The 17,506-nt window shown below is 56.3% G+C and overlaps 1 protein-coding gene across 1 annotated transcript; it reads right to left on the minus strand.

Moving 5' to 3' along the window:
* Positions 1-322: 322 nt before the first annotated feature.
* TMEM64 (transmembrane protein 64) lies at positions 323-17,218 on the minus strand (the record flags this gene model as incomplete). The annotated part of the gene is made up of 5 exons (XM_079796616.1): positions 323-2,298; positions 7,158-7,313; positions 13,432-14,030; positions 15,711-15,771; positions 17,048-17,218. The coding sequence occupies 5 exons, from the start codon at positions 17,216-17,218 to the stop codon at positions 2,155-2,157; spliced, it is 1,131 nt and encodes a 376-aa protein (XP_079652742.1). The 3' UTR covers positions 323-2,154.
* Between the last annotated feature and the right edge of the window lie 288 nt (positions 17,219-17,506).

Consider the following 17,506-nt stretch of genomic DNA (forward strand, 5'->3'; position numbering starts at 1 on the left):
CAGCCTCAGGTCCCTGCTGATTGCTCGTTAAGGCTCGTTACGGGAACTTGGCCTTTGCTGTGGGTGCAGCCATCTTGTGTTATGGAAACCCCGCCTCCGCTGTGGGCGCCTCCATCTTTGTGGCAGAGTGACAGTCAATTTGCATATTCCCTCTTTATTATACAGGATTCTCAATGACCAGAGACAGGACTTAGTCAACATGAGAAACCCTGTGGCAGCGTGGTGCTGCCCCAGGGGGAGCAGGGTGGCCTGCGCCCAGGGCACCAGGCGTGGCGCTGTCCCCTGGGGCTGGGGAGGCAGAGAAAGGAAGGGTGGCTTCATGCTAGAGTCTTAGAAACAGCAAATGCACACAATCTTAAGTAAAAATGGGTGATTTATTATATAAAATGATTGGCAGCATACAGAAAAATCACTTCTTGTTTACCTTGACATGTTTATTTGAGGTGCTAAGCAACAGTTGGAAGAGCTGGTTACGAACTACCAAAAGGCTTATGTTTGGGGAAATTATTCAAGTTACAAGATGCTAAGTAAATAAATGCACTTCAAAATACAGCAAGTGCACAAAGTGTGAGAGAATTGACCTTCAATGAATGGTTCCTTCAGCAAACCAACCGACGAGGAGCACAAGGAAAGTCAAGTTAGACATGGACCAAGTGTATTGCTCATTGTAAAATCACTAAAAACAAACAAAACAGAGAACTAAACAAGTAATTAGGATTCAAAAAAGAATAAGAATATTCCAATCTACGCATTTTCTCTATCGACAGACGATGTGGAGGCTGCCCGCGTGCTGCAGGCCCGCGGGCTGCGCTGAGGCCCCGGGCAGATGCCGAGCCCCGTTCCTTGCAGGCGAGAGCGCGAGGTGCTGGGAGGAAGGAAGAACGCCGCGCCTGCCCTCGCACAGAGAACTTACCACTGAGCACGCTCAGCGCAGGACAGGACGACTCTGCTTCTGAAGACGCTTCCCCCGGGGGCAAGCCAGGCACAGGCTCCAGCCAGTGGCCAGGCAGGTGGGAGTCTCCGGGTTGGAATCTTCCTGCCAAACCGAGATGCGAACCGGAAAACCTGGATCCCATCTATAATCTTGGTTGTAAAAAGGAAAAGAAACCACACACCGACTCTTTAAATTCACAAACTGAACTACAGAGGTCAGGCGGTGCGTGAGGGCACGGGCCCTGAGCCCAGGGAGCTCGGGCGCGGCACCGCGGGGCTCACAGCACCGTCCACAGTTCAGGGCCCTGAGTCTGATCAGAGAGAAGCCACGGGGAAGCAGGCAGCAAGCCTGCTCGGCAGCAGGCCATGGCACACAGCTGGGCTACCTTCACCTCGTATTTACGGTCTTAAAGCTGCAGACAATGACAACCACAGTGGAATCACACACATGGTTTAAAGCTTGTTTTTAAAAAAGGCGTTTTGATTCAGTAAGGCCACCTGAGTGACATCTTCAATGACGGCAAGCCCACCATTTTAAAGGGAAAACATTTTTATTTCAAACCCTAAGGATGACTATAAAAAGGAAGTGTTTAATGAAATGGTTGGGTAAACTGCGCGCCACGGCCTTGGAGGAGGAGCCTCAGAGAGTGGGAGCGCACAGCGACCCCGGTCGGCGCTGACCCGTCAGCCTCTGGCTCTGGCGCCGCCCGGGGTGGTAAGAGCACTTCAGCCTCGACGGGGACCCCGCGCTGCCGGCGGGACACCGTCAGCCCAGAGTCAGCGTCTGCCTCTAACCACGAAGAGACAGGGAAGCAGGTGGCCCCGCTCACACAAAACCAAACAAACCGCCTCCGCTCCCCCTTTCTGAAAAGTCGCCGGAGCGAAGGGCAGGCACACGGAGAACGGCGCCGCTGACTGCCCTGGGAGGACAGACGCAGACCGCTCCCGGGCTTCGTAAACAGGGCCGACCAGCACACGCTGGGTCCTTCCTGCTCAGTCCCGGAGAGAAGACGCCACAAAAGCGCAGACCGAAGGCTCCGCGGGGTGACGGGTCACCGTGCAGCCCGACCCGGCCACTGGCCGTGGAGAAGCAGAGCCGTTGAAACCAGTCCTTCTGTTTGTGCCATGACCTTCGGCCTGGCTCTGCCCGGGCGGGGGACGACACCCGGACAGCACCAGGCTCCTGACAAGCATGTGCTCAGGGGGCCCCGCTTAGGGGGGTCACACGACGTCGCCGCCGCCGTCCGGCTGCCCACCGCTCACCAGCGGAGCTTCCAGCTCCACCTCACAGGCGACCAGCGCCGCCTTCAGCTCCCCTTGTGCTCGATGGACCACGTAGAACATGAGGCCGACGCTGACGACAACCTGGGAATCAGAGAGAGCAGGCCGTGAGCACCTCGCACGGAGGACGGGGAGAGCGCCCACAGGACCGGCTCAGGACGCCTCTGACACGCAGGGAAGGGCTGGAAGCGGTTCACCCGTCACCCACTCTCCCCGGCAGTCTGCTGGGAGCGGGGCCGACATGTACAGGCCACCAGGACTTGGCGCCAGGGAAGCACACGCAGGAACGCGCCCCTCCAGCCCACATGCGACGTCATGCCAAGCCCGTCCCTTTAACTAACAAGCTTCCCCGAGGGCTGAGATGTGGCAGCGAGGGAGTGCGGGCTGAACTGCGTGACGGCCTGGCTGGCTCCTCTCTGCCCACCTGGCGACGCCCACAGGGGCCCGGCCGCTGAGCAGCACCACCACCTGCAGATGAAATGCCTGGTGCGGTCCAACGCGGCCCATGAGCCACCGCTTGAGAAATGAAATGCCAGTAAGCTTCAAGATTACACAGACCACGAATGCGAAATGTGTGTCCTTGGGAAGAAAACCAAAGGAACTCTGACGATGGTGGAAATGCCGGTCAAAGGGAGTCGAGAGGAGGTGTCACGGACAGCCAGGCCCGCCCGCTGCTCGGGTGATGCCAGCCCAGGGCCCTCACCCCCTCACAGCAGCCCCCCCAGTGACAGCCCAGGGCCCTCACCCCCTCACAGCAGCCCCCCCTCCCCCAGCAACGGTTGTGCCCAGAACAGTTTTCTGAGGGAGACGAGGAACCTCAGCTACCGCTTTGAGAAGCACTGACTTGGGGGTGGGGAGGAAAACATCGTAGGGAATGGGCCAGGCCAGCGGAAAAGCCGTGAGGAATCGAGGTGCTCAGGGAGGCAGGGCCCCCGTGTGCAGTCTGACGGAGACGAGGTGGTGTGTGGCTTCGGGGGCCCGTGACAAGGCCACAGGACGGAGGCTCAGACCCAGAGGCAAACCTCTGGCTCCGTCCCCACGGGCGTCCCCCCAGATGTCCTTCCAGACCCGGGACCTGCGGTGTGTACCGACTCTCCACTCGGCTAAGCCGTGACGTGTGAAACACGCGTGTTGTACAAGGTTTCCTATTAAACAGAAGCCCAAGCACAGGTGGGAGGGCCCCTTGCCAGCAGAGGACGCTCACCATCACAGGAGGCACGGGCAAACCAGAGGCAAGCACGTTCTCAGGCGGAAACGGGTTCCGTTTGAGGACCCGATGCTCCTGTGAGTGGGGAAGAGCCGTGGAAAAGGGGGAGGAGGGGAGACGTTCAGGCGCCGAGGAGCGGCTGACACCAGCCCCCGTCTGCCGGGCCCACGACCCCCAGGCGCAGGTGTGAAGATGAGACTCGGGCTCCTCCGGGGGCTCTGGCTGTGGCCGCACAGATATGGGGAGACACACGAGGGACTGGAGAGGCCGTGGGTCCCAGCCTGTTTCCAACACGGACTAGCTGGCCGGGTCCGAGCACCACGTGCCACGGTTCAACTCCGTGGCCCCTGGGCCCTGCCGGCAGCTCTAACCCTGACGCAGATTGTGCCGTCCCCAGCAGCTGGGGAGGCCCCGGGCCCCGCTGGGCCCCGCGGAGCCACTCCTCTTCTCGTGGGCGCCCCTCCGATGACGGCTCTTCCCGCTCACATCCCACATCTGCAGGCTGAGCCCGGTCCTCCCGGGAACAGACTCCGCGGGAAGTAACGTGGACGGTCCGAGTGAGGAGCCGTCCCTTCTTGTGGTGGTGGTTTCCGTAAATGCCTAGTTAAGGAAGATTTGCTCCCCCCATTTGTACCCTAAGGTAAGTCTGCCAGCTCCCGTGGGGGTGAGACATGGTGGGAAAAGAAGATCCTGCACTTGCAGACACTCCACTGACCACTGACCACTGCACACATGTCCCGTCCCCACACAGGACTGCAGGGGGGGGTGCCGAGATGCACACAACACGCTGAGAATCTTGGGAAAGACATGAGTTCGAGGAGTTCTAACTATTCACACATAACATAGAGGAAAAGAGGTTTCAAATGGATCACCCATTTTCAGGAAACTGGAGAAGATACTGAAAAAATGTTGAGAATGCAGAGTCCACCAGAATCTTCTAGGGCCTCAGGATGATTCTAAACAAATGATTCCACAGACAGAATGCATAGAAAGCTTAATGTGACTTGCATTCATAAAAATAAGCCAACTATAATAACTCTAAACCTAGATTCAGTTTATCTAAAAAATATACAGTTCTGAAGGCAAATGATAAAATAAAAATGCCTGACCCCCCCAAACAGCAAAATCATGGGCAAGTTTTCTTGCTGAGCCCTTCGGCTGACACGCCGCCTGTGCAGCGCACAGGCCGACTGCTCACTGCTCGTGTGCACAGGCGCGTCGCCCCTACAGTACACGGCACCTCCAAACCCTGACAACAGCACCGCTGACAGAGCATGTGTGACCTGACACCACATGTCAATAACGGCAGGAATCAAAACTAACAAGTGCTGACCAGTCACGCAGTCACCGTCTCGCTAGCACTACCTGTCAGCCGACCACTGTCCCTGGTCATGAGCGTGGCCGGCCCCTACGCAGCCTCAGCTCAGCGGCCTGCCTGCCGCTGTCACCGTGGACAGATGCCAGCTGCTGTGGGTGACAAACTAGCTCTTGGGGGTCGGAGGTGGGAACCTTGATTTGGAGCACCTGCCATTCCCGTGGTGTAAATATTTCTGCCGTGTTAGTTCCATGCCAGCAACGCACCCTCACTGAGGGAGCACCGTGAAGGGTATGTGCAAGGTGGGCTTGAAATAGTAAAAATACAAACCTCCGGGGCTCTGGTAGGAGTTACATGGGCTCAACTATATGGCAAGTGAAGCACTCAATCAAGGACAGCTGTCACCTCACCATCACCACCTTAACTAGATCGTCAAAATTTATGATGACTTTCTATTTTGGTAAATCTCAGGAATAAAATGTATCATAACTAAAGAAATAAACTAACTCTTCCTGTATGCAATTTAAATGCACTAAATTAATGAGCCTACATACAGAACTTTTCTCTTTTATCAACCTCTTACTAGGTGTACTGGTTAATAATGGCAGATTTTGTAATTAAAAAACACATGATAATTTTGAGAGAAACATCAAAGGTGCTTTATTCAAAGTAATGTCCATCACTAGCTACACATTTCCCCCATCTTTCAGGTAATTTGTGGATACCGTCCCAACAGAACTTTTCTCGTTTTGAGGCAAACCATTCAGAGACCCAATTTTCCACTTCGTAAGTTTTGAAGTGCTGCTCAGAAAGTGCGTGTGCCATCGATCGGAACACATGGTCATCTGAAGGAACAAGGTCTGGTGAATACAGCGGGTGGGTTAATACTTCCCAGGCAAGATCTTTTCACGTGTCTTTAACTGGTTTTGAAGTGTGTGCTGGTGCGTCATCATGAAGCAAAATTACTTTGCCGTGTCTTCTGGCCCATTCTGGTCACTTTACGATCAAAGCATGGTTCAAATTGATTATTTGTTGTCAGTAGCGATCAGTATTAATGGTTCCACCTGGTTTTAGAAGCTCATAACACACCACACCTTCCTGATCCCACCAAACGCAGAGCATTGTCTTCTTTCCAAAGCGATTTGGCCTTGCAGTCGATGTTGATGATTGACCTGGATCAACCCATGATTTTGTGCATTTGGGATTCTCAAAGTAAGTCCACTTTTCATCGCCAGTCACAATGCGATGCAGAAAAGACTTTCTTTCACATTTTACTGATGACTTTTTGGTTTTCCATTTGTCTTTCGTTCAGTTGATGTGGCACCTATTTTCTTCCTTTAAAATCATTCCCATTGCTTGTAAACCATCGGAAATTGTTTGCTGAGCATCGTTTAATCTTTCTGCAAGTTGTTTTTGAGCTTGACACTCATCTTCATCCAGTAATGCTTGTAATTGTTGGTCTTCAAACTTTTTCGGTTGACCTGGACATTCTTTGTCTTTCACATTGAAATTATCACTTTTAAAGCGTTTAAACCAGCGTTCACAAGTATCTTGAGATGGAGCATGTTCACCATAAGATTCCCGAAGTATATGATAACTTTTTCTTCAAAATAAAGTAATGAATTAAAACTTCCCACAAATGCTCTTTTTTTTTTTTTGGCACAAAATTCGACATTTTTAAGCATAACACCTTCAGCAAATTTGACATATGAAGTTTTGAAGTTTTGTTTGTCAATACAACAAAATAGCATACATATCAAATCGCATATATATATATATATAAAACATATGTGTAACTCCATCTATTGAAAAAGTCCGCATTATTAACTGGTACACCTAGTATATGGTATTACCTGTTCCCCAACCTATATTACAAAGTGCATGATAATAATCCATTATACAAATCTTATTTAGATTTGTAGCAGAAATATTTACTTTTTAGAAAGCAATACTTTCTAAAAAATGTTTGCTCTACATCAAATTATACCAGAAAAAAAAAATATTACCAATATAATATTCTAAGAAACAGAAGAGTTCAATAATTTGAAGATAAAGTAACTAAGATAAAAAGCCAACCCCACCAAATCTCACTAAAATGATTTTCCAAAACAGAGTATTAACAGTTCACACTAACTCAATAGAGTATTTGGTTTAGTGGTGACTGTGAAAATAATCACCAAAGAAAGACCCTGTTTTTGTCATTGCTTTTTGTTTAAGATAATCTTCAATTCAGTTCCATACACTTCCTTAAATCCACACAATTAAAATGTAAATGTTGTCAAAATATTACGTATGATTGAAAGAACAAGAAAATACATAAAAAGCAAAAATCTTCTGAAATGATTTTCGATGAAATCTGTTAGGTTTAAATCAGCAATGTGTTACAAGAGGGAAAAAGACAGCCCTTGGCCTTAAACTCACCTGTAAACAAAACACCACATATCCGCTCACAGTCTGCTCGGCAATGACGTCTTCCATGGTCCGCAGAGTGGTGCCCAGGTAGGAGTTCAGGAGCTGGGTGGGCAGCAGCCCCGCCGAGGACGCCAGCAGGTAGCTGGGTAAGGGGAGCTCGGTCATCTGCAAGACCAAGGAAAGGGCAGGGTGACGCACCACCGGACACCTCGCCCTCACGCGGACTGTGCACAGTCTGGCTGTGGATTTCCCTGGGAGCAGAGGGAGCTGAGTTTTAAAAATGATTATAAAGGGAACACATGCAGAACGGATTAAGAATAAAATAAAGTTGAAAATGGTTCAATGTTCGATTTTTCTACCCTGAAAGGTAACATGTGCGACTCTGTCCTTCTTCCACGCACAGAAACAGGGCCGTGGCCGCTCTGTAACGCCTCCTCGGTCACACCTTCACCAGCACGTTGGCGGCCGTCCCGGCTCTGGAGCCAGAGGCCCCAGCAGCCTTCGGCCACCCTGTCTCTGAGCCTCCGTCAGCCTCTCGGTGTGTGAAATGAAGATAAACCACCTCCCTACAAGGCTGCTGTGGGGGTCAGAGGGGTTGGAACGATATCTAGCAGGTGCCTAGCTCGCGACCGGCAGTCCGCCAAGGCAGAGACGGCCTCGTGCGGTCAGGCTTCCGGGGCGGCCGCGGCCTCGTGGGCCGCTGTTCCCCGTGGACGGGACCCTGTGCTTCTTCGTCCGCCACTCTGAACCAACACTCAACGGCGACGAGCAGGTGTCTGCACTAACCAGGAGCGGAGGCAGAGCCCAACTCCACCAAACCTCGCAGGACGCCCTGTGCAGAGCGAGGGCTGCTCCTGGGTTTCCTCCCGCTGACAGCCGCCCCGCCGCCCCCCAGCAGCGGCTCCGGGGAGGCCGGGCCAGGAGCGCAGCCGGGGAGCAGAGCCGGAGACCTGCCGGAGGCGGATCCTCTGTAGCCAAGCTGGGAGCTGTCTGCAGCCGGAGAGAACTGCCCCCGCGGCCTCCCACGCAGGGCCAACTGCCCCGCCGGCCTCCCACGCAGGGCCAACTGCCCCGCCGGCCTCTTATTCCTTCTAGAATTTATTTGGCTTTAATGTGAGAATATAAAGGAGAGGGAACAGCCTGTTCCTGCCCTCCCCCCATAGCCAATCTTCCTAGCATTACTTGTGGAATTAACTTCTGTAGAGACTTGTGATGTTGACTTTATTAGGAAGGAAGTAACTGTATGTAAAAGGAGCCATTTGGAGCGCTAATGTGGCCCACTGATATCCTAAATCTTGTGTTGTAAAGACCATCAGATAAAGAACTTGCCATCCTTCAAACCCTTCATTTCTCTCCTTTGGAAAATTGCCATAATTAGTCTTACAGATAAATTTTAGGACTCCTCTGTCATTCAAAAAAAATTAATCAATTTTATATAGGATTAAGGTATATTTATAAATTAAACTGGATAGAGCTGAAACCTCCAGAATATTTAGCACTTATCCAAAATGTTTCTGTAATTTCTCAGAATTTTCACATCTTACTAAAGTTTAGTTTTATTTATATACATCATGCATGTTATTCACTTATTTCTAAGCATTTCATGTAGTTGCTACTGCCATGAATGCTGAACAGGGGTCCTCAAACTTTTTAAACGGGGCCAGTGCACTGTCCCTCAGAGAAGGAGGGGAGGCGAGAGGGCGGCCCACATCCCACACACGCGCACTGCGGCCCGGGATGAGTCGGCTGCTAAGCAGGACAGGCAGCGGCGGCTAAAACACCCGCGGGCCGGGTAAATGTCCTAGGCGGCCGCAGTTTGAGGACCCCTCCTGAGAATAACGGTTCCGTGTCCCCACCACCGTTGCTCGCGAGACCTGGCACCAACAGTGAGCGGCGCTCCCCTTCCTCCACTCCTGCTTGCGGCGAGCTGCGTCCCCTGCTCACAGGTGATCCCCAGCGGCAGCTCTGCTGGTGTGGAAGGTCACTCACAACCCCACAACGGCAGACTCACATCTGCACCCCGAGGTCTTGGTGGCGCCCACAGAGACAGCCAGGCAGACACAGCTACCTGCCTGGATCAGAACACAGCCCGTCCCCGAGGCCAGGCAGAGGCAACACTGGTGCAGAGCATCAGAGGGCAGGACCAACCCGGCTGCAGAGACAGGGCAGGGGCAGCCTGGGGAGGAGGCACAGGGACAACTCTGCAAGCTGCATCTGGGCTGGCAGGCAGGTGGGAGGGGGCAGGTGGGAGGGGGCAGGTGGGAGGGGGCAGGTGGGAGGGGGCAGGTGGGACGGGGCAGGTGGGAGGGGGCAGGTGGGACGGGGCAGGTGGGAGGGGGCAGGTGGGACGGGGCAGGTGGGAGGGGGCAGGTGGGAGGGGGCAGGTGGGAGGGGGCAGGTGGGACGGGGCAGGTGGGAGGGGGCAGGTGGGACGGGGCAGGTGGGACAGGGCAGGTGGGAGGGGGCAGGTGGGACGGGGCAGGTGGGAGGGGGCAGGTGGGACGGGGCAGGTGGGAGGGGGCAGGTGGGAGGGGGCAGGTGGGACGGGGCAGGTGGGACGGGGCAGGTGGGAGGGGGCAGGTGGGACAGGGCAGGTGGGAGGGGGCAGGTGGGACGGGGCAGGTGGGACGGGGCAGGTGGGAGGGGGCAGGTGGGAGGGGGCAGGTGGGACGGGGCAGGTGGGAGGGGGCAGGTGGGACGGGGCAGGTGGGAGGGGGCAGGTGGGACGGGGCAGGTGGGAGGGGGCAGGTGGGAGGGGGCAGGTGGGAGGGGGCAGGTGGGAGGGGGCAGGTGCGAGGAGGCAGTTGGGAGGAGGACGATGGGAGGGGGCAGGGGGACACAGGCGGGCAAGCAGGGCTGTCCTGGACACTGGCGAGCCATTGGGGTTGTTTCCAGGCACAGGCTGGGGACCCTGGGAAGCACGGCAGGACACTAGGTGACACAGGTCGGGCCTTGGGGTGACACGGGGCGTCTAGTTAACAATGACCGTGAATGGGGCCAAGTTTGAGGAAGGCTCCTGTTAGTTTGGAGCACTCACTGGAAAGGAGAACTTTCTTTGAAATAAACTCGTCAAGTACATAAGAAAATATGGCAAAATAAATCTTATACTGCAGCTAGTAATAAAACATTGTATGTTTTGTAAGTTATCTCTAAAATAAATATTTAAGTTACAAAATATCAGAATGCGAAGAATCAGTCCAGAGTCTAAATGTAATGAAGTTTCTCTGAATAGTTAAAAAGATCTTCTTTATAAAGTATGGCAAACTGTAGGTTTATAATTTTTGCTCATTCAACAAAACTTTATCAAATGCCTTCTACACACAAGGCCCCACCCTACGCAGAGATAAAGACATAAAGACAGGAAACACCCGCCCGGTGGTCACTGGGAGTCACTTTGTAGATTCCTTAACAAGTGCCCATCCGTTCAGAAAAAGGCCACAGAAACCATCGGCTGCATTCACTCACCATGTGACAGAGGAAAAGCGGGGACTAGAGAAACACACTAAACTGTTCGTGACTGTTTTCTTCTTCAAGGAAAGATAATTTGTACTTTTCAAAGTTTTTTACAATGAACTTATTTTGTAGACAGAACAAAAACCTGTTAAGTAAATTTTAAAAAGACGCCTGCTTTTTTCAACCGAGAAAGGGTAGTAAGACATGCATGTGCATGTTACTACGACACAACAGGCTAGAGAGGTCTGCGAGTTGTAAGCCCAGGAACCAGGTCCCTGAGAAACGCAGTTCTTCTCGGACCCGCAGGCCTGGGGAGTCCACGCCTCTCCACGTACTGGCATGTGCTGGGCTGGTCACTTCCCACCCCACGCCTCCCGTGCTTCAGCTGTTGCGGGTTAGGGTGGATGTGAGCATTAAATAACGTGCCAGGTGGATGAACGGGGCTTTCACTTAGTAAGTGAACTGTAAGTACTTATTAAATTTTAAAAAATCTCTGGGTGTCAACATTCTCATTTTGGAATTCATGGGATGGAGAGAAGGAAGTCTCTCTATATAGAGGTAATATGCAAATTAGACCAGGACTCCGTGACGGGTCATGACCAGACAGGAGGAGGTTGTGAGCACAGGTGAGGCCCGGAGCTGCGTGGTGCTGGGCTGACGGCAGCCGTGGGCTCAGGCCGCTGTGGGTTCAGGCAGCCGTGAGCCCCGGTGGCTGGGAGGCCTGAGGCTCATGGCAGCCGTGAGCCCCGGTGGCTGGGAGGCCTGAGGCTCAGGCAGCCATGGGCTCAGGCAGCTGCGAGGCCCAGGGCTCAGGTCTTGCAGCCCCTGAGGCTGGCAGTGGCAGCAGCAGCAGTGGGATGATTGGGGTGGCGCCTTCCCTGATCAGCCCAGTCGCCTCCCACAGAGGAGTCCAGACTGTGGCTTAGGCCCGCTCCCCAGGAGGAGGACACCCCCTGAGGGCTCCAGGACTGTGAGAAGGAGCAGGCCAGGCTGAGACCCCCCTCCAGTGCATGCATTTTCATGCACCAGGCCTCTAGTAGTAAATAATAAGCCAACTATATTTTATCACAGCTATGCCGCAGGTGTTACACACGTTACAACAGAAAGTACAGCTCAGAAGAATAACTATACGTAACTCCTCTCTCTCTCAAATCGATAAATAAAAACATATTTAATAAATAAGTAAAATACAGGAAGGGAAGAAGAAAACAAGAGAAATATGGAGGAGAGCAGCAGTGGGAGGCCATGCAGCCATGTACCAAGTACAACTTCTTACTCGCTTACTTAATATCTTAAAGAGGCATTTTAAAAAAACACCTGTTAAATTAATAAACACGTACTACGTCCCTATTCCTTATTGTGCACACAGACCTACACTAGGGACTGAAGACACAGTGAGGAAGCAGAGCCGGCTGCGATCCTATCAGCGGACTGCAGTGCAAAGTTTGACTCTATCATTCATTTACTACCTGGTGACCTTGGGTAACAGCAGGATGGTAACCACGGCCAAGAGGGGCATGTATTTACCTGATGTGATCTTCTCAGCAATCCTATGGAACAGGTACCTCTGCTCTCCCCATTTCACAAATAAGCACCTGACCCACAGAAAGGACAAGCAGCAGGTCAGAGCCTCAGCACAGCCCTGCGCCCCTGTCAGACAGGCTGTGGGCCCCAGGGGCACCCTCTGCAGGGCCTGCTGGGAGGGCGAGCGGCGCACAGAAGGACCCGGATGGCAGGCACCGCCGGGACAGAAAAGGTGCACAGCTCACCATGACAGTGGGGAAGGACGCAGACTCACGGCGCAGCCCGGCTCCTTAGTCCCCACCTCGCGCAGTCCTAGCTCACTTGCTCTGCGAGGCCTGAGCCCTCCCGCTACCGCCCCCACCAGGCCTCTGCCTGTCTACAGCCACTGCCTTTGCTGTGAGAGAAAACACAAGATTTGCAAAAGGATTTCCAAAGAAAACATTAATTTTGTCACAAAGTTAAGCTGTTTAGAATTATTCTTAATACACAAGTTTACAGACTAAAAATGACTCCTTTTCTAAACAAGACTGTCAGAACCACTCACAGAACACGCAGGCCCGCCGGTGGCTTCGAATGCCGTCCCTGCCGCCAGGTTAAGCCGGGAAGGGCCGAGTGCCCACGCCCCTGCGGACTCTGCGGGTCACTTCACTGGGGCCTGTGAACCAGTCCCACCGCGGCGGCCCCCACGTGGGGCAGGGCCGGTGGCCGGTGATGTGTCCCAGGCACCGTGCGCGTGAGGGGCCGCAGGCTCTGCCCTCCGCGGGCGCAGAGCCACAGACAGGTCAACGGCAGCGCCCAGGCCAGGTCTGGAGGCGCGCGAAGAGCATGCGCGCTGGGCACCGGGACCTGTGATTTCAGAGCGAAGTTCCTTCTGAGAAAGATCAGCAGGAGGACTTGACCTCTTTACACTGCGTCCCAGCAAGTTACGGGCGCAAAGGCCTCTTCAGTGAGGAAATGTGGGTCTGCAGCTCGGCCCCCATCGCACACCGGAGTCCCAGGGCGCAGGCGGCAGAGAAGGCTGGGGTGCGGCCCTGGCTCCCTGGCTGGCACTGCGCGCCCAGAGAAGGTGACAAATGGACATTTCCATCCATCTGCACTCAGAGCGGCAAGTTCGGTTTTGACTAAAACCACGCGAAAAGGGGGCACTCCTCCGCCGCCAGACCTCCCGCTGGGCCTGACCGATCGGCTTCACTGTGAGCTCCCAAGGAGTCCTGGCACCTGCCGCTGTCCTCTGCCGGGCACTGACCCCACGGGCGCCCTCCCCGCCGGGACCCGACGCGGAGCGCAGGCCGGCAGCGCCACTCACCGAGAACACCGCGTTCTGCAGCCCGAACGGGATGGGCGTCAGCCGGGCCAGCGCCACCACCTTGAGGCCGCCGGCGCCCTGCACCACGCGCACGACGGCACTGAGCCGCTCGCTGCCTCGCACCCGGGCAGCCACGCGCGCCGCCAGCAGCCGCCGGCAGACCACGTGCGCCAGGCCGGTGCCGAGCAGCGCGCCCGCCGCCACCAGCGCCAGGCCCGGCGCGAAGCCGTACAGGTAGCCGGCGGCCACGCTGAGCGCCAGGTAGCCCCAGGCGCAGGGGAAGGACACCGCCACGAAGCCCAGCGCGAAGAGCAGCGGGCCCAGCGGCGGCGGCAGGCCCTCGGCCCAGCGCAGCAGGTGCCGCAGCGCGCGGCGGGCCAGCGCCAGCGAGGCCAGGCCCAGCGCCGCCAGCGCGCAGCCCAGCGCCAGGCCCCGGCCGCAGCGCGCGCGCCCCACCGCGGCCACGCCGCCCCCGGGTCGCCCCCGGGCCGTGCGCTCAGCCGGCAGCTCCGAGGCCGCGGGGCCGGACGCCCAGACCAGGGTCCTCGCGCCCGCCCGCCCGCCCGCCGCAGGGCCCGGCAGCTCGGTGTCGCCCGCAGCTCAGCCGGGCAGTCCCTCTGCCGCGGCGCCCGGCAAGCGGCCCACCATGGCGCGTCCGCCGGGGGCGAGAGGCCTCGCAGAGGCGGGCGGCGGGCGGCGGGCGGCGGGCGGCGGGCGGCGGGTCCCGCCAAGAGTGAGAAACTCGGACCCTCAGCGGTGCGCCCGCCCCTTTCCGGCCGGGAGGCGGGGCCTCGGCGCGGGGCGTGGTCTGCGCGAGCCGCCCTCTGGCCCCGCCCCCTGGACGCAAGGCCCGCCCCTCGTGACGCAGGGCCGGGGGCGGAGTCGGCTGGGTCTCAGGTTCCGGCCGCCGGGCCCTCGTCCCCCGCCCCCGCCCCGCAGCCGGCGCGGGACAGGCGCTCTGGGGACGGGTCGTCGGCGCCGGCGGAAACCCTGGGCGCGGGGTGAGGAGGTCCCCCGCCGATGGGGTCTCCGGGCGGGAGACTACGGGAGAGACGAGCGTCTACAGGTGGCTCCAGACTGGACGTGGGAGGCGGCAACGGAGTCAACAGGCCCCGGCGGGGGCTCAGCGCCGGGAAGGTGGGGGTGCAGCAGCAGCAGCGGCACCCAGACTCGGACAGCGGGGCGGCCGTCACCGGAGGGAAGTGGGGTGGAGGGTAAAGGGGTAAATGGCGGCGGACGGAGAGCTCACTTGGGGTGGAGAACACAGTACAACATACAGACGCTGTGTATGGAATTGTACACCTGAAACCTACATAATTTCCTTAACGTCACCCCAGTAAATTCAATTAAAAAACCGTCACACCGGGTTTCTTATTCCAGGGGGTAGATGCTGGGGCAGTTGTGGGCAGATGCAGACTTAGTCACGCGGCGTTCATTGCCTTTGACACGAGGGGAGTGAGAAAGTGTGACATTGGTGCGTGCAGCAGGGAAAGCCGGGGTGGGTGTGCACGTGTGTCCTGCTCTTGTTCAGGTTGCTCCACAGGACCTCCCAGGATGCTCTCCGCACGGCAGGAGAATGTTCCCCTGCCCTCGCATCTGGGCCTGGGAGGGGGTGATGCCTCACGGTGGGCATTGAAGGGAGTGGGAAGGAAACCTGGCGCTTTAAGCAGCTGAGCTCTGAGCGTTTGTTAGTCCCCAGAGCAGATCTGTGTCACTTCTGACTGATGGGAATGACAGGCTGTTTTACATGCAAGAAAGAGAGGCCCGAGCCCCCTGATGACAAGGGTGACGCAGGGCATGTGTGTGGATGTGTGAGCAGCTGTGAGGAACCTGGGCACCTCAAAAACAAGCGATTCTATTGCCTCCCCACCCTGTCTCTGTTCTTTACCTCTTCCGTCTGCTCTCTCGCTGCCGACTGGTAAGTAATCCAGGTAATTTTGTCCTCTAACCCACATTTAGCAGGAGGACAGGCCAGTTACAAGAGCCTTTTGCTCTAAGCCAAGTCTTAAACCACCAGAACCTCACAAATGGGTTCCAACAAATCTCCCACGTTTCGGATCACTTTCTCTCAGTGTGGTAGGTCAGGCCTTCACTCCTTTGCTCTGAGAAGGAGGGATGGCTTAGCCACGGTCACTCCACTCGGCAGCCACCTCAGCGACGCGTGACCTGAAGCCACGGAGCAGGACCAGGCCCCGAAGGGAGCGCCCCGGACCCAACGGCCACCGACACACACGCCACTTGCTCTCCTGGACTGGGCGCTCTGGGCGGGCAGCACGGACCCTGCTGGGCCTTCTCCGTCCAGTCCCAGGGCAGCCGCTCCACAGAGCCCTGGAAGCTCGGCTGCACAAGAGGGAGTCACCGTCCATGTGAAGAGGGCGTGTTAGCGCCCTGTGAGGCGCGTGCGGGCGCCCAGAGGAGGACGGCAAGGACCAGGCGGGGTGAGTCCCCGGAGCGGCCACGCTCGGAGTGCTCTAGCGCCGCCCCTGGCCGTGGCCCTGGACACTCGGCCCTGCAGTCCTCAGTCCCCTGCTAGTTGTGGACATGACCGCTCTCCGCAGCTCTTCCCAGGGCAGCTGTGCCGGGAAACTCTCACCTGGCCGGTCCCGCCCCTCCCTGCACCGTCCTCTCGGCCTTCGCTGCGCTCCTCCGCATCTCTGACCCGAAGTGCGTTTGACAGGAGGACCGCGGCTGTTTGCTTAGCGGATTATGGGAAGTGAGGGGCTGACCCCAGACCGGACTTCCAGGTCAGAATTGTCCAAAGATTTGTGTTTCCAGTTTCAGGTAGTTTCAGCTCCACAGAAAACAGCGCCTCCGGGTCCAGTTAGAAAGTGGCAGCGGGTGACCTGCAAGCTGGGCAGCTTGTCACTGTGCCTGCAGGCCGTGTGAGCAGAATGTGCTCCCGCCACCACGTCCTCCCCATCCGGGCGGCAGGGAGGAGCCAGGACTGGACGTGCCCTCACGTGTTTGTTTATGAATAAGGAAAGGAAAAGTCAAATATTCCACGGCCAAGGAGAGACTGATGTTATTATCTCTACCGAAGAAAATCCCTTCATGTTCAATATTACCAAGTACTTATGCTTTTTCAACTCTTCTCATAAATTAAGACGGGAAGGAAATATGTGATTAGAGAACATTGTTAAAATGTGGGTTTTTGTGGAGACTGTCGTTCTTTGGGTGTGTGTGAGGGAGAAAGGCGCCCCCCGCTGACTGGGGCCTGGGGGACCCAGCTGGGCACCCCTCACCGCGTCATGCTTCCCCTCTCCAGCCCGTGACCTCAGTGAACGGGAAGGAGAGGGGGCTCCGTCTCCAGTTCAAAGGAAGGAGTGACAAAAGAGAAGCCCGGGAGGGGCAGGCTTGTCTGCTCAGCCGCCAAGTGAGACGGGTCCTCCCTTCTCCACACGCAAGGAGCCTCTGTGACCCGGCATTTTAGTGGACACACTGGAGGCAGACTCTGCCCGCGGGCCCGTCTTCCCGTGTGAGAGGCATAGACCGTGCAGCACGCACGTTACACGCGACGGCACAGAGGAAGGGATGACGAGGTCGGGGAGTCAGGGCCGCCCTAGTTCTGCAGCGAAGGCGATGCTTGAGCTGGATGCTGCGCGGTGGGGGGACACACATCCCGCTCCTTGCAGAAGGAGTTACAGGGCTTGGGGAGTGGCCAGGCCCTGGAGGCCCGGTGGCCTTTGGCAGTGACAAAGCTCAGGCAGAGGGCGGCCTGGCCGGCGCGGCTGGTCCCGGCAGCAGCGCTCTCGCACAGAAGCGCTGAGCCCAGAGCCCCCGCGCCCATCGCCGAGATCTGGGTTCTGCAGGTCGGGGTGGAGGAGGGCAAGAATTTGTACAGTTTTTACAAAATTAGGCTGCTCTTGGGATCACACTTTCAGAACCGCGTCCCTGGAGTTGGGAGTTTATCCCGCCGTCCATTGGGAACACCTGGAAATGTTACAGCTTGAGAAAGAAAGACTCAGATCTGGATTTAGGAAGTTTCCTGAGAGCTATGAGAAAAACCGGGGGCAGCCGCTCGCTGGATTGTTTCACATCCAAAGGACAGTACCCGTGGGCTCAGGCCCTTTAGGGA

Source organism: Cnephaeus nilssonii (genome assembly GCF_951640355.1).
Source record: "Cnephaeus nilssonii genome assembly, chromosome: 18".
Lineage (NCBI taxonomy): Eukaryota > Metazoa > Chordata > Mammalia > Chiroptera > Vespertilionidae > Cnephaeus > Cnephaeus nilssonii.